At 34.3% G+C, this 15,471-nt stretch overlaps 1 protein-coding gene across 1 annotated transcript in view; it reads left to right on the forward strand.

Moving 5' to 3' along the window:
* The window catches only part of LRP1B (LDL receptor related protein 1B), a 2,131,860-nt gene that overhangs the window by 1,488,731 nt on the left and 627,658 nt on the right, over nucleotides 1-15,471 (forward strand). The window contains exons 30-31 of the mRNA XM_066281034.1: nucleotides 3,446-3,620; nucleotides 4,544-4,638. Of these exons, the coding sequence (XP_066137131.1) occupies nucleotides 3,446-3,620; nucleotides 4,544-4,638 (270 nt within the window). The remainder of the gene's footprint in view (nucleotides 1-3,445; nucleotides 3,621-4,543; nucleotides 4,639-15,471) is intronic.

Here is a 15,471-nt window from a genome sequence, read left to right on the forward strand (position 1 = left end):
GAAGGTCAGGGAATCCAAGTCTCCTTCCTCTTCAGCATTTACTACACAATGCCATTGGCCATCTTAATCACACAAGATGCTAATCACACAAGAATAGAAATCACACTTACAAAATCTTTCTGCACGCCTAGCCTAAATTAATAAAATGTTCCTTAAACTTCCTAAAATATTAATATTAATCCTTTAGCTTTTGGCACCTTACAACAAAGGCACTCTTGTACACACTTGAGGATGGAAGCTATAAAAAAGTTAGCAAGTAACCTGCTGTAAGGCCAGGGGCCGCCACCATGGCCATGCAGGGTCACATTGGATCTGGGCAGGCGGTATAGGAACTGTGGAGCCAGAACATGGTGGGCCATCCCATTTATTAAAGTCTCATAACGGCAGATGAGCAAATAGGCAGGGAAAACTGCTTCCCTCTCACTCAGGGCTCCCAAGCCCCAACCCCCTCCACTCACCAGAGTCACAGTCCCCACAAGCAAAACAGACTAGGTGGAAATACCTCTTCTCTGCAAACAATAGCAGACATTGCCCCTCCCCAAGGAGACAGGTAATCCACAATTTGCAATGTGCTGCCCTGAGGGAAAGGACCCACAGCCTTTCACAGACCACACACTCATGGTGCTGCCCCGCAAAATATAAGCAAGCAAATCTAACTCACTTGTTTTACACTTTAAATACATTGTTTTGCCCAACACCTGCCTTCAAGAAGTATATGTAAGAGTAGTAATATGTCAGCAAATAACTATCACATTATGTTGAAAGTCATCAGCCAGATAATTTCTTATAGATTGTAAAGGATAGATTTGGGAATCTGAAAACACATCAATATGACTGAAGTGTAAGATAATTGTTAAAAATAGTGAAAAATAAGGTTGGGAGGGTAGTTATATTCAGATTATATAGAATTTACACAGGCTAAGGAACTTAGACATCACTTTCTAAGTGGTTGGAAGTTATTGAATACCTTGGGGCAAACAAAGGTCATAATCCAGAACATTTTAGTCCAATAATAATAATAATAATAATAAAATAAATAGCCTGGCAGCAACTAAATCAATTGCTTGAAATGGGGAAAAACCTGGATGCTATTGCAATACTTAACATAGAAGTAGATTTAGAAGAGCATGAACCATGTAATTGACAAGGACTAAATAGGTATTAATAGTTTACATGTGGCTAGCTTTCTAATTTAACAGTGTAATATATTCTCCAGGCCATATGATTAGGACTCAACCAGATACGAATAAAAGTAATCTGAGCAGCAGAGACAGCCAAAATAACAAAATACAAAAATACAAACAAAACAAAACTACTTTTAGGAACCATGTATTTTAGAGGAAGTAAAAATTAATTTTATTATTTTTGCCAATACCAAGGAATCTAGGGTAAAAATACAGAAGAAAGTAAGTCCTTGGATTGTCAAAGAAATCTTGCATTGATTTATATAAACAAACATAATCTAATAAAATATTCACAGCAGTTATATCCATTATCTATAATTAGCCTACTTTTCTAATACAAAAAGAGTCCAAAATTTAAGTTACTCAATTAAAGACCAAAAATAGGCACATAGCCTAAAACAGGAAGCCAAATCTTCTCATTATAGAAGTACTATCTATTGCTCTGCACCCAATTAAATGCAGAATGTAAAGAAGGAGGAATAAATATCCTGGGTGAAACAAATAAATAAGTATCCAACATGGCAAATTTAGCTTTACAGAGGTGTTGTATTACTTTTTTCTTAAGAGGGAACCAGATAAGGATAACGAAAACTAAAAATAAATTTTAAGTTTTGAATTTAGAAATGAAGTTCACAACCACAACCTCCCAGTGTACTAGTAAATTAATGATGTATCACAGCTTGCAGAGTGAGAAATGCTGATTAGAGGAGTGATTGAAACATGAGAAACACCTAAGGACACTGTCATGCAAAGGGATTTAGGAATAATAAAAGGACTTCTGCACAGGAAAGTCGGCTTGGTTGAGATGGAGGACATCCACTGGGTGAAGCCCCCATGTCAACACTGTCCATTATAGCCAACCCAGAACTACCAAAACTCCATGTCTCATTTTGCTATTTTTAATTTTAAACTAGTGGGCAAATTTTACAATCTGGAGTTTTCACTTTCAAGTGAAAATCTACCCTTGAGGCATTTTTTTTGAAAATGATGAGATTATTTGATGAGCTGTGTGGTAGCTGCCCTGGGGTTCTGGTGGCACCTGACTGGAGACCTCTGCTTGAGAGCAGTGGCGGCAGCAACCGGGAGCTGATGAGAACTTGGACAATCTCAGGCCCTGCCTCGGAGCTACTGAATCTGAATCTTCATTTATATAGTCTAAGTCACACCAGCCTAGAGCAATGGTTTTCAACTTTTTGGGGACTGGTGAAAATAGGATAATTATTTTGGGGGGATCACTAAGGTAGATATCACCCTGAACATAATCGGATTTGACTAAGATCATTGGGTCTAGACTGTTAATACAACAGCAGTTTGGTTAACTCTTTCCTGGCCCAGCACGAAATTTCAGGCAGACTGGTCTGTAAACCAGCGGTTGACAAACACTTGTCTAGAGGACTCTAAAGGTATACTATGCTAAAAATGTTGAAACTTAGTAAAATCAAGGTAATGCCAAGTTAGGGCCATCAAATGCTATAGATTAGAGACTAAACTGGCTTACTTTATGTTAATATGCTAAAAAGATTTTTTAGTATCCATCATTGTTAACACTTTATTTTAATTTGCTTCTTTAATTACAATATGCAACTATATTTAAGCCTAAATTTCATAATTTTTTTAAAGATGCCTAGTTGAATTATCAGGGACGAACAACCAAAATACTCATATTGACTATAATGAATTGAAACTTAATTAGATTTCAGTAATTTGTGTAGAATCCACATTGGAGGAATGTTAAAAAGGTTTTTGTTTTCTTTGTTCATATCTCAGTCAATTTCTGTTTATCTATTTTGAAAGATGTTCAGGTCTGTTGATTCTTTTAGAAAAGTTGAATTGTTTTATTTCATTTCAGTTAACAAATTGGCACTTAAAACATAAAACAGCCCATTTGTTGATAGTCCACAAGTACTTTCTCCTAACTAGAAAAATGTGCTACCAACTGAAGAAGCTGTTACTATAATTTGAATTTTCATCGCCTTGGCTCAAAGGACTGCTTGTGTCTGCTCCTAAGTGTTTACTAGTGAAACATTGACTGTTGGTGTAATTTCTAATCTAATTGTTGTATTAGGTTTCAAATGGCTCAGCAGTAGGACATTAATGATTATTCATGCCTTAAGAAGAGCTGATAAGGGAATGAGATACAATTTTAGCTAACAAATTAAAGTATAAATTAAAATTTTCCTGAGACAGAACCTAACTTACTTGGAAAGCCCAAAGAATGAGAAACTTCATTTACTTTAAATTTTTTTCTTAACTGTTTATAGATACTCAAAATATCAGAGGGCTAGCAGTGGACTGGGTCTCACGTAATCTATACTGGATCAGCTCAGAATTTGATGAAACACAAATCAACGTGGCACGACTAGATGGTTCTTTGAAAACCTCAGTTATCCATGGGATTGATAAACCACAGTGTCTGACAGCTCACCCAGTCAGGGGGTAAAGTATGATTATTTTTTAAGTTTTTCAAAGATTTATAAACCTTTGCTCTTATTTTGTATATACAAAAAACTTTATTACTTTATAAATTATATAATTGTCTTACCAGTATGCTGTCCACCTGAAACTAAACTAAAATAATATTGAATGTCAATTGTACCTGTAAATAAAATTTTAAAATATCTTAGTTTAATTCAGGGGCATATATATATATATATATATATATATATATATATCAGCTCTACAGTCAGAAAAGAAGATGTAAATATGGAAACTGTAAAAGGAATCCCTTGTTAGAGATTTTTACCTGCATAAAATCAGATTTTTATATATTGCTATAATATCTCATTACGTTTTTAGGCAGTGACAGTTCAGAATTTTAAAAATGCATGAAAAAGTCATTGGTTTCTTTTCTAGCACCAGTGATTAGTAATATATTTGTCACATGTTGCTATCATAAATAGATTAGATTCTCCCAACTACATGTTAGTTTTTATGTATCCACATAGAGAGCCTGTGTAAGGCTAAAACAAATTTTTTCTCCTTAGCACTGTCAGTGGGAATAGTTGAGTGACTCTTCTAAGGTGTCTGAATTCTCCAAGCCAACAAAATTGAATCTTGATAAATTCATTTAAATGGAACTAATTTACTATAGTCATAAATATTCAGTTGTAAATGTAGGAGAAAAAAGAAAGTGAGATTATTGTTTTTCAATTACAGAAAAACACAGAGTGGTGCTTTCTTCTCAGGCGAATATGAAGGTTACTATAAGCAAGTGGTTCAACAATAGGGGGCCTTCCTTGAAAGAATTAATCTTGAGCCAAGCATTTGCTTTGATATTAATTTTGTACTTCCATATATGTTTCTAGTCAACATACAGGTCTAGGTCTCTTATTTTTAATTCATATCTTTTTTGAATTAAGGAAACTATACTGGACAGATGGAAACACAATTAACATGGCAAACATGGATGGCAGTAATAGCAAAATTCTCTTCCAGAATCAAAAGGAACCAATTGGTAAGTTCTTTTTTTTTTCAATAATCACTGCAATTTTTAATATGATGAAACTGTACTTGTACAATGTATCTTTGTCCAAGAGCCTGAAAAAATATTAAACATTAGTTATAGAAATTAAGAATGTATCAATCTTATCAAACCTATTGGGTCCATGTGGGTTAAGGAGAAAACAATCTTTTTCTGGATGTCTTTTGATAAGAAAATTTATACTATATCTTAAGCACTGAAGTTGCTTACAAGTTAATGTAATTAATAAATGCCTCATTTTCAATAGTGAATATCTGGTATGTTGTTGCCACAGTGGCAATACAATGTACTGAGACTTCCCCCATCACTACTGTGTCTTTCTTTTCTTTTCTTTTTTTTCTTTTCTTTTTTTTCTTTCTTTTCTTTCTCTCTTTCTTTCCTTCTTTCTTCTTTCTTTCTTTCCTTTCCTTCCCTCCCTCCTTCCCTCTCTCATTCCTTCACTTCCTCCCTCCCTTTTTTTCTCCTTTCTTTCTTTCTTTCTTTCTTTCTTTTTTTCTTTCTTTCTTCCTTTCTTTCTTTCTTTCTTTCTTTCTTTCTTTCTTTCTTTCTTTCTTTCTTTCTTTCTTTCTTTCTTTCTTCTCTTTATATTCAGTGAGAGGAGGGGAGGCAGAGAGAGACTCCCACATGTGCCCTGACTGGGATCCATCTGGCAAGCCCACTAGGGTATGATACTCTGCCAATCTGGAGCATGTTTCATTGCTCAGCATCTGAATTCTTCTTAGCACCTGAGGTGTAGGCCGTAGAGCTATCCTCAGTGCCTGGGGCCAATGGACTCCAATTGAGCCATGGCTTCAGGAGGGGGAGAGAGAGAGAGAGAGAGAGGAGAGAGAAGTGAGAGACCGGGGATGGAGAAGCAGATAGGCGCTTCTCCTATGTGCCCTAAGAATTGAACCTGGGACATCCACAGGCTGGGCCAATGCTCTATCATTGAGCACATAATATAGTTTTAATTTGGGGATAAAATCAATTTACCATAAAGTTTTAAAATATAATATATATATATTTTTATTTTTAGTTTCAGAAATGTGAAAGTATACTTACTTAAAGTAGTTTATTTTTAGTAGGGATGATTCAGTAAAAATGTAATAATACTGATATTTGTAATAAATAATATTTTTTACATATAAACCTTTGATATAAAATGATACTCTCAACAGCTCTTCTGGGCTACTTGTGCTAATATTTGATACACAATTGAAATTCCAAGTAGTGTTAGAAATTAAAAGCTAAATAAAATGCTAATATCTTTGTGTGGCAGATGATAGAACAAAAGTAACAGCAGACTCTAAAGATTAGGACTCATACAAAGGACTTAATTTGAACTAAACCAATTCAGTTAGCACTTATCTGGAATTGTTCAGAATATTTAGTATGTAAAAATATGAGTATGAAAGGAATGAATGAGCAAATAGAATCCTTATAATGTGATGTGGTAGCTTTAGATCGCACCAAAATATTACTTTACAAACTTGTTTTTGTAATGGGGAAAATCTTATCTTTAATACTAAATAACCATTTCTCTACTTAAAATAAATTAAGGAAAAAAAACCAAACAGCTTACATAAGAAAACTTTACAAGAAAGTAGTGCTATTTATACTTTGTAGTTGATCCTGCAGGTGTTATATACCAAATGGTATTTATAAGTGTATATAAATAATGACTCATAATTTAATAACAAATATTAGACATCTTCTCTATGTCAGTTTTTATTATATTTAAAAATTACTTTTAAATAAATTCAAATAGAAAATTTTTAATTTTAATTTCTTTAAGATATACTGCTTTACCAAAACAAACAAACAAAAACAGAATTTTCATTACAAACTATACCTTAAATTAGTATTAATGACATGGTTTTAGTCAGAAATTCATTCAATAAACAGATTTTTAGTATTATCAGATTTCTTCATTTGGTCTATAAAAAGGATTTGGCACTATCCTTGTTCTAAAGAAAGGATGTAGAAAACTAAATCATTTTCGATTTTATCAACTAAATCTAACTTAGTGACTATGAGCAACTTATTGTTAGCTTGTGGTGCTAGCTTTCCTCATCTGTACAATCAAGACAAAGCATCTATTTTATAAAGTTCTCATGAGGATTGAGTGAATAAAAGTTATGAGGAGAACATCTGGCCTTTAATAATAGACCCTTAAGCAGTAGTAATAGAAGGCAATTGGGTCCAATAAACTGGAATATGAATGATTTCATTGTTCTCAGTATTAAGAGTATAAAAGAGTTCAGTGGAGCCCTGGCCAGTTGGCTCAGCGGTAGAGTGTCGGCCTGGCGTGCGGGGCACCCGGGTTCGATTCCCCGCCAGGGCACATAGGAGAAGCGCCCATTTGCTTCTCCACCCCCCTCCCCTCCTTCCTCTCTGTCTCTCTCTTCCCCTCCCGCAGCCAAGGCTCCATTGGAGCAAAGATGGCCCAGCGCTGGGGATGGCTCCTTGGCCTCTGCCCCAGGCGCTAGAGTGGCTCTGGTCACGGCAAGCGACGCCCCGGAGGGCCAGAGTATCGCCCCCTGGTGGGCAGAGCGTCTCCCCTGGTGGGCGTGCAGGGCGGATCCCGGTCGGGTGCATGTGGGAGTCTGTCTGTCTCTCCCCGTTTCCAGCTTCAGAAAGAAAAAGAAAAAAAAATTAAAACAAACAAAGAGTTCAGTGGAGAATAATCATAGAATAGAATCCAAAGAAATCTAGCAAAGAAATACATGTAACTTGTGAGCCTCTGAGGTGAGCAAATTTTTATGCAAATGTGAGAATTTAACTCTATTATCTTTCTGCTGATGCTGAGAGGTAAACAAGTTTGAAGTACCTGGGTTCTATGCTTAGATTTTCCCAGCATAGACACTAAGCAAAAAGACACCCTCACTTTGCTCCTGCAGTTCCTGAGGTGTTTTACGAACAGGTGCTATCTACAAGATCCTCCTGGTAACTGTCCACTTTTAGCTCACTGATCATGTTACACAGGTGCTGAGATTTATAGTCTCTGCATTGCTGCATATGAGCCTATGTCAGCCATATGTAAATATCACAAATCATTTTCTTATTGATGGTTTTAAAATCTGGGTGCTCTGTGACAAATCGCAAGTCTGCTGTATTCTACCACACTTGTCCCACAGCTACCTTTATTTTAGATAAAGGAGGAAAGTGAGCTGATGAAGTCTTCCTCTGCTTCTGTTCCCGCCTCCCTACAGGACTAGCATCTCTATGTTGGTAGATCTCTAGCATCTCCTTTGATAACATTCATCATCCTTAATTGCCACTCCAAATTAAGAATTAAATTGCTCAAAGTGTAAGGTACAAGAGAAGAATGAACTTGAGGAATCTGGAAACTAGAGAAAAGTTATACCAATTTTACATTCACATAAAGCATTCATTTTGTTGTGTTTGGGGGACAATATAGTAAGGCAAAGCATTGTTTTCAGGAACTAAACAAATCTAAATTTGAATCTCTGTTTTGATACTTATTAACTTTATACCTTTCTTTTTATCTTTTCTAAGGCTCAGTTTCATTATCTATAAGATGAAAATTCTATTTTCTACCATCTTGGGTTATTTTAGAATTAAAAGTAATAACCTATGTTTCAGCAATTCCATACTTATATACTCTAGAGAATTAGAGTATTCTGAAAGAAACAAGTACAAGGATGTTCAATGAATCATTTTTCATAATAATAAAAATTTGGAAAGATTGTAAACATTCATCAAATAGGAATGAGTAAATAAACGCAGCAAGTTTATGTGTTGAAATACTGTATATACATATATGTTTATGTATATATAAAGTCATATATGGATCTCAAAAGTATTGAGAAAAATAATTAGCAGAATGATATGGTATGGTATCATTTATATAACTTCAAAATAAAACACATGTCATTAATATGCATTGCTCCTAGACGAATACACATATTTATAAAACTATGGAAAAAGTTTAAAAAAATAGGCCCTGAATGGTGTCTCAGGGAATAAAGCATCGTCCTGGTGTATGGATGTCCTGGGTTCAGTTCCCAGTCAGGAAACACGTGAGAAGCAACTATCTGCTTCTTGCCCCCTCCCTCTCCTCTTTCTCTCTTTTATCCTCTCTTAGCCAATGGTTTCATTGGTTTGAATGTGGCCCAGAGCACTGAGGATAGCCAGGTTGGTCTGGGCACATCAGTCTTAGGTGCTAAAAATAGCTCAGTATTTGAGCATTGGCCCCAGTTGGGGTTGCCACGTAGATTCTGGTCCAAGCAAATGCAGGAGTCTGCCTCACTATCTCCCCTCCTCTCACCTAAAAAAAGGAAAAGGAAATTAGAAATATGCAGACTTTTTTTATAAAAGCAGATATCTATGAAAAGGAATGACAATGATATTTAAAGGGGAATTTTTATCTATACAAAGGGGATTTAACTGTATTAGGAAAATTTATTTTATATTTCATGAAAAGATTCAAATGAAATACAATAAAGTATTCACTGCACAGAACTGAACAATGTTAACACATGACTGATTATTAATTTTGTTTCTCTTCTATATTAAATGCTGGTTCCTCAACATATCACCAAAACAACCCGTGGTTTAGACAAAGCTGAGTTTCTTGTGTACCGCAATAAGAGAGAGCATTAATTTATCAGCATCTTAGTATCTCAGAGAGGAAAGGGCAAAATTAAAATAATAATTGAGATTTACACTGTGGTTCAAGACAGATGTTTCATTAAGTCTTGTTTAGGGTTAAAAATTATTATATACTAATTTTTGGTTGGTGGATACAAAGAAGATTTTGAGTGAAGGTGGTTCAAAGAGTCTTGAGCAAAAGAGTCATTTGGTGCTTGTTTGCCGAACAGTTGTTGGGTTATTCAGGAAATTCTGGAAATGAACAATAAAATTACCTCAGCTCTCATCTTACTGGACAAGAGTTCATTAGAATAGTAAAGTTATAACATTGAAGACAGTGGACTAATAAGCCATGTTAATGTAGACAATGGGCTGTGTCTTAGGTTTTGACTCTCTTCTATCAAATTTTATGGATTCTTTTTTTCTAGTTTAAAATGCATTAATAATATTCTTAGTAAGAAAATTTATATACTAATGTATTCTTTACCAGTTGACTCTAAAAAAATAATTTGCAATAGGACACATTTTTATTTTGTTAATTGCTTGTTTGTTTGTTTAATTTTAGTGAGAGGAAGGGAGGCAGAGACAGACTTCCTTATGTGCCCTGACCAAGATCTACCCAGCAAGCCCACTAGAGTGTGATGCTTTGCCCATCTGGGACCAGTGCTCCATTGCAACTGGAGCCATTTTTTAGCACTTGAGGCAGTGTCCATGGAGCCATCCTCAGTCTCAGTGTCTGGGGCCAACTCTCTCCAATTGAGCTATGGCTTCAGGAAGGGAAGAGAAGACAGAGAGAAGTGGGGGAGGGAGTGGAGAAGCAGATGGGCACTTCTCCTGTGTACCCTGACTGGGAATCAAACCCAGGATATCCACACATTGGGCTGATGCTCTACCACTGAAACAACCCACCAGGGCAGGACACAATTTTGTATCCATCAGATTTTTATAAGAAAAACAGAACCTGTAGTTTGTGTGGAGAGGGAAACAGATGATCAATATAAATATAGATTTATAGAAGGAGATTATTATAAATATTTAGTTCATGATATTATGAAAGTTGACTGGGCAAATTTTAAAATCTTTGTGCTGGCTGAGAGCTCTCAAGTAGCAGTTAAATTGTACACCAGGGGAAGAATTTCTTCTTCAGAAAAAACTCATTTCTAGTTTTACAGCCTTTTAACTGGTTGAATTAGAAACACCCAGATTATTTCAAATAATAATTTCCTTTAGCCAATTGCACATAATAATCACATCTTCAAAATATCTTCACAGCAACACCTAAATTAATATTTAATTAAATAACTGAGGACTATAGCCTAGACATTTTGACACACTACTATCACAAGTTTTGAACTATTTTAACTTTGATGTCGATTATTATATAAAATAAAATAATATGTCATTTTTAACCTAGGAGAAGAAAAAGAAACAATGCTTAAGGATGTTTTGAATAGTTGCAGAAATATTTCCAACAAAAATTTAAAAAAAAAGAAAGAGAAAAAGAAAAACAAACAACTCCATAATTAAACCTTTTTTATTAAATGCAAATTTGTGAGTTAAGTGGTTACTGTCAATGTACTACACTAAGAACTGCAGATAATACAACGGTGACTTTTTATACAATGCTTAACTTATTAATGACAAAGCTGGTTTGTATATATGTATAAATCTTAAAGAAAAAAAAATGAGTTTACAATATCCTGGCTAATGAAAAAGAGATGAATAAGGAAGATATAGTCTCTTTCCCTATGGAATTTACAATCCAAATGGAATTTCACTGTGACTCAAACTTATTCATCCCACCTATATTTCTCTTCCTTGATTCTCTCAACTTGCCAATCTCCTTCCTCTAACAGTATATTTTAATCAAGTATTCCTTCACCCAGAAATGTCTTCTACCTCTATTTAGTTTCCACCTATCTACCAGATTTCAACTCAGGTATTAGTTCTTCAAAGAAGCTTTTCCTGATCTCCATGAGTAGGCTAAAGTCTCTTAGACACTTTTAGCATTATTATTTCACATTTTATCTCTTAACATTATTTTAATTTTTGTTTGTTAAATTTTGATTAACAATTGCTTATCAACTATAAAGGTAACTACAAAGTTAGGGACCATACCTGTTTTATTTACCATTGTGTCCTCAGCTCAAATTTCAATGTGCGATATAAAGTAGATCTTTAAGAACTATTTGTTAAATCAAGTGAATAATTTCCTCTCACATAGCAAGAGGCTCCTACAAGATTGAATAAAACTAAGACCTCTTCTTATATCTTAGTTAACTAGGATTACTATCTGAAAAAATTACGCTTACTAGATGATCTGAGTATAGATTCATGATGCATTCCATTCAACATATCCAATGTGTAAGAAAACAAATTTATATTTATACCTTCATTTTCCCAAACTGTGGAGTATAAAATATATAAAAGTGGATTGTTTATAAAGAAATGCATGACTAACTAGTGAGGAAAAGTGGAAATAGATATTTGGGTTCTCAGTTGGCTTTTCCACATATTCCTCTTGCTGTTTCTCATCCTCCCCTGTCTAACCCTGTGGTCATCTGGCTCTGATTAGAGTCAGAGATTTTTCATATAAGAAAGAATAGGAAAAATAGTATCGCTCAAGTTATCTACTTATTAATTATTTCTTTTGGCACAGGATATAAAGATAAAATTAACATATTTTTATAGTTACCCATTTTCATTCTAACTCAGTTATTGTAATTTTTGATTTATTTTAATAGGCTAAGAAAGCTCTTACTGGTAAATTAACTACATAAATATCACTGTGAATTAGTTTATAGCAGAAAATTTCTATTTCCAGTGAGTTTAAATTCTATATTTGTGAGGGATGGAATGAAGTTAAAAATATACACTGATTTAAAACTATGTTGCATGGTAACTATTGTTTAAAATTATTTTCCCTTTTGTACTTGAAATATTTGCTTAAAATATATTAAGTAATAAAATGTTTACTAATTTACACAAAACAGTAAAACATTTTGGTTTATTATCTTTCATTTTTTTAAAATTATTTTTTGCTTTTATTTTATTTCCCCTCTAATGGAGAGCTTAAAGCTGTGATGCAAATAAGTGGACACAATATTTTTTCTTGGTTTTATATATAAATTTAAACTGCTGTTTAGTGTAGCAACATATGTTAAGACTCATAAGGTGTTGTAAAGTAATCCTACAAGTTACACAGAGACACCAAGTTAGGTTATAGAAGAAATTTTAGGAGGAGCTTTATTATTAAGCCAGTGATAATCATGGGGCATTATCAAACCCAAATCATACAGTCAAGAATATAGCTAGCTCTGAGGCAGCTTTTATAGACACAATCACATACTGGTTGGGGGTAAAGGGTGGGGGAGCATGGTACAAAAGTCATTTACTAACGAGCTTATTGAGTTTTTGCTGTCTTGTTACATTTATCTATAGGATCTATCAAAAGGAAAAAAAAAATCCTACACACTAAGACCATAAGATAACACAGCAGTGATGAATGTTTTACATACCTGACAAAGACATTCCCAAACCTTCTAGGATTTACAACCTATCCCTGTCGCCACAGTAGTGAGAAATGTTTAATTTAGGATAAGGAGAGAAGCTAAATGGAGTTACTTTTGCTAAGAGTGTTGGGGTTGCTTATTCAGAGGTCTAAAGCTAGTCCCCGCTTGCTTAGTTTACAAGTTTTGTACATACAAAGAATTTCAAAATGATGATCATTAGAAAGCATATAAAATGTTACAGAATAAAGATTTTCATGAATGGGTGGGGTGGGGTTCATAGAGGTATGTATTGCTCTCATGACTCCAGGATGGGAGGAAGAGTCAGGATTAGTGTAGGAATTTTTAATTAAGGTATATAAACATTGTTTCCTAAAAGCTTTTAAGAAAAGAGAAGAGGAAAAGGTTTTCAGATAGGTTCTATCTTCTTTGCTCTGTCTAGCAAGTGGCATCAGTCCTTCCAGAGAACTATAGGAACTAAACTATGACAAGTTGACTTTTGCCCCTGCAACCTCTTCTTGTTTTTTCTTCCTCAGAAAGGAGGGGTAAGGGGGCCTGACTCTTCCTTTTAAAATACTAATGTTAACGATTTTGCAGTTCCTTGGCACCTTATCACAAAGGAAATGTCTGATATGAAGAATCTTTGAAATACTCTCAAGAATTCATGTCATTATAATCCCATTTTACAAGATTCTTGTAGAACCATTCTCCTGAGATGAGTTCTAAAATGAAATTTGCCGATACAGTGGTACCTTGAGATATGAATTTAATTTGTTCTGTAACCGAGTTCGTCAGTCAACCCGTATATCAAACTGTTGATACTGGACCCGTGTGCCAATGCGCTAACTAGTGACAGCTTTCCCATTCATGACTCGTATCTCGGAATTTTGCTCGGATCTTGAACAAAAATACAGACCAAGTCGCAGCTTGTATCTTAAAAAATTTGTATGTTGGTCTGTTCGTATCTCAAGGAACCACTGTACTGTTAATAGACATGTAAATGTATGAAGAAAATAAATAAAATCTGTTTTTGTTTGTACACATGATAATTGTACCCATAAAATACATACATAGGGATATTGATTACTGTGTTATTGATAACTCATTGAATTTCACTGATATTTATTACTACAGGAAATTATTGTGATTATAGTCTCATAATGAGTCCAAGAAATCTGTGGCTTAAATTTATCCCTACTGCATTCCCTAAACCATTTCCATGAAAAAAATGAAGTGATTAGGTTAGAGGGAGCTGTTGTTCAGATGATTTTCTCCTCATGAATATTGATTGTCAGATTAGAAATTATTTTTATCCAGTATGTTAAGAGAAAACACAATGTCCTGTCTAGTGAGGCTGGGAAGTGTCAACTCAAAACAGTCATTGTATGTCACCTTTTATGGAACCTCTATTCTCAACATGAAGCTACACTATTATGTTATAGGCATTTACCCTGCCTATATGTATGATACAGTATCACTTTGGCAAAAAAATAACATAATTATAGTGACTACATTTTAAACACTTAGAATATGTCAAGAGCTTCCAAAATGCTTTGCATTAATAATATTACAGTAATAACTTCTGAAAGGCTTTCTTATACTTCTTATATGAATTTAGAAACAGGTTTGTTGAAACAGGTTAGTTGCCTGTGTTGAATGGTTGAGTTGGGACTCAAATCTGTTTATTTCCTTCCAAAACCATATTAAAGCTTAACAATTATGTTATGTCCACAAAGGCTTAATTTCATATAGTAATTATTTGACCTCAAGCAAAGATCAGGGAATAAAACTGGTACTCTTTCAAGCATAAAAAGTGAGGGGGAAAATCCAAAGCTTGGATACTTCTGAGAAATATGGGCCCAATTAGGACACAGTAGTCAGCTTTTCTAAGCAGCCAATAGTATGCAAGAACCTATTTTACCTATATGCCAATTATTGTGCCTCACAATTAATTATTTCTTAATCTTTAAATGCTGGGTTTAAACAGCAGTGTCACTGAGATAGGCTTTCTAGGGTATGCAATCACTTTTATGTTCCAGTTCACTGGGGTTCCCTTGCTTGTTTGCTGTTAAATCCATATATGTGATACATTTGAAATACAAGTGCATTAAAATCTTATCAAAACACCCAACTTGGCATTTTATGAGTGTATATCACTGAAGACTCAGTAATTACAGCCTCAGGCAGTCTGGGCTGAATAATTCTGTTTCTGTTAAATACAAATCAACATTTTCTACTTTCTACTACTGAACAAAATACTCTCGATTAAGATTATTGCTCAGTCTTGGATACTTCTAGTGCTTAGAGCAGTTTACATAACTGAGGATCTTAATTTACTACTTAAAACTGTTTCCATGTTTAAAATGATTACATATTATGAATTTTGTCCTTTAAGCCTTATAAACAACTTGGCTTGTCAGTCAGCATTATCCTTCATGGTTTATTCTTAAGAACCTCTGTACTATATATATTTCCTTGATGTTTTTCCCTTTATTTTTAATATAACCCCAACCAAAAGTCATTTGTTAACTCAACCTTCAAGTGCATCTTCTGAAAATCTACAAAATAATTTTTATTATTCAATCATTTCAACCCATATGCTATATAATGTGAATTTTGAAATCTATTCATGGATAACATTCATAAGCACATTTTACCACATCGAACATTCATTTAAAAAATAATAATAGAACAAATTACTGGG

Source organism: Saccopteryx bilineata, chromosome 5 (assembly GCF_036850765.1).
Source record: "Saccopteryx bilineata isolate mSacBil1 chromosome 5, mSacBil1_pri_phased_curated, whole genome shotgun sequence".
NCBI lineage: Eukaryota > Metazoa > Chordata > Mammalia > Chiroptera > Emballonuridae > Saccopteryx > Saccopteryx bilineata.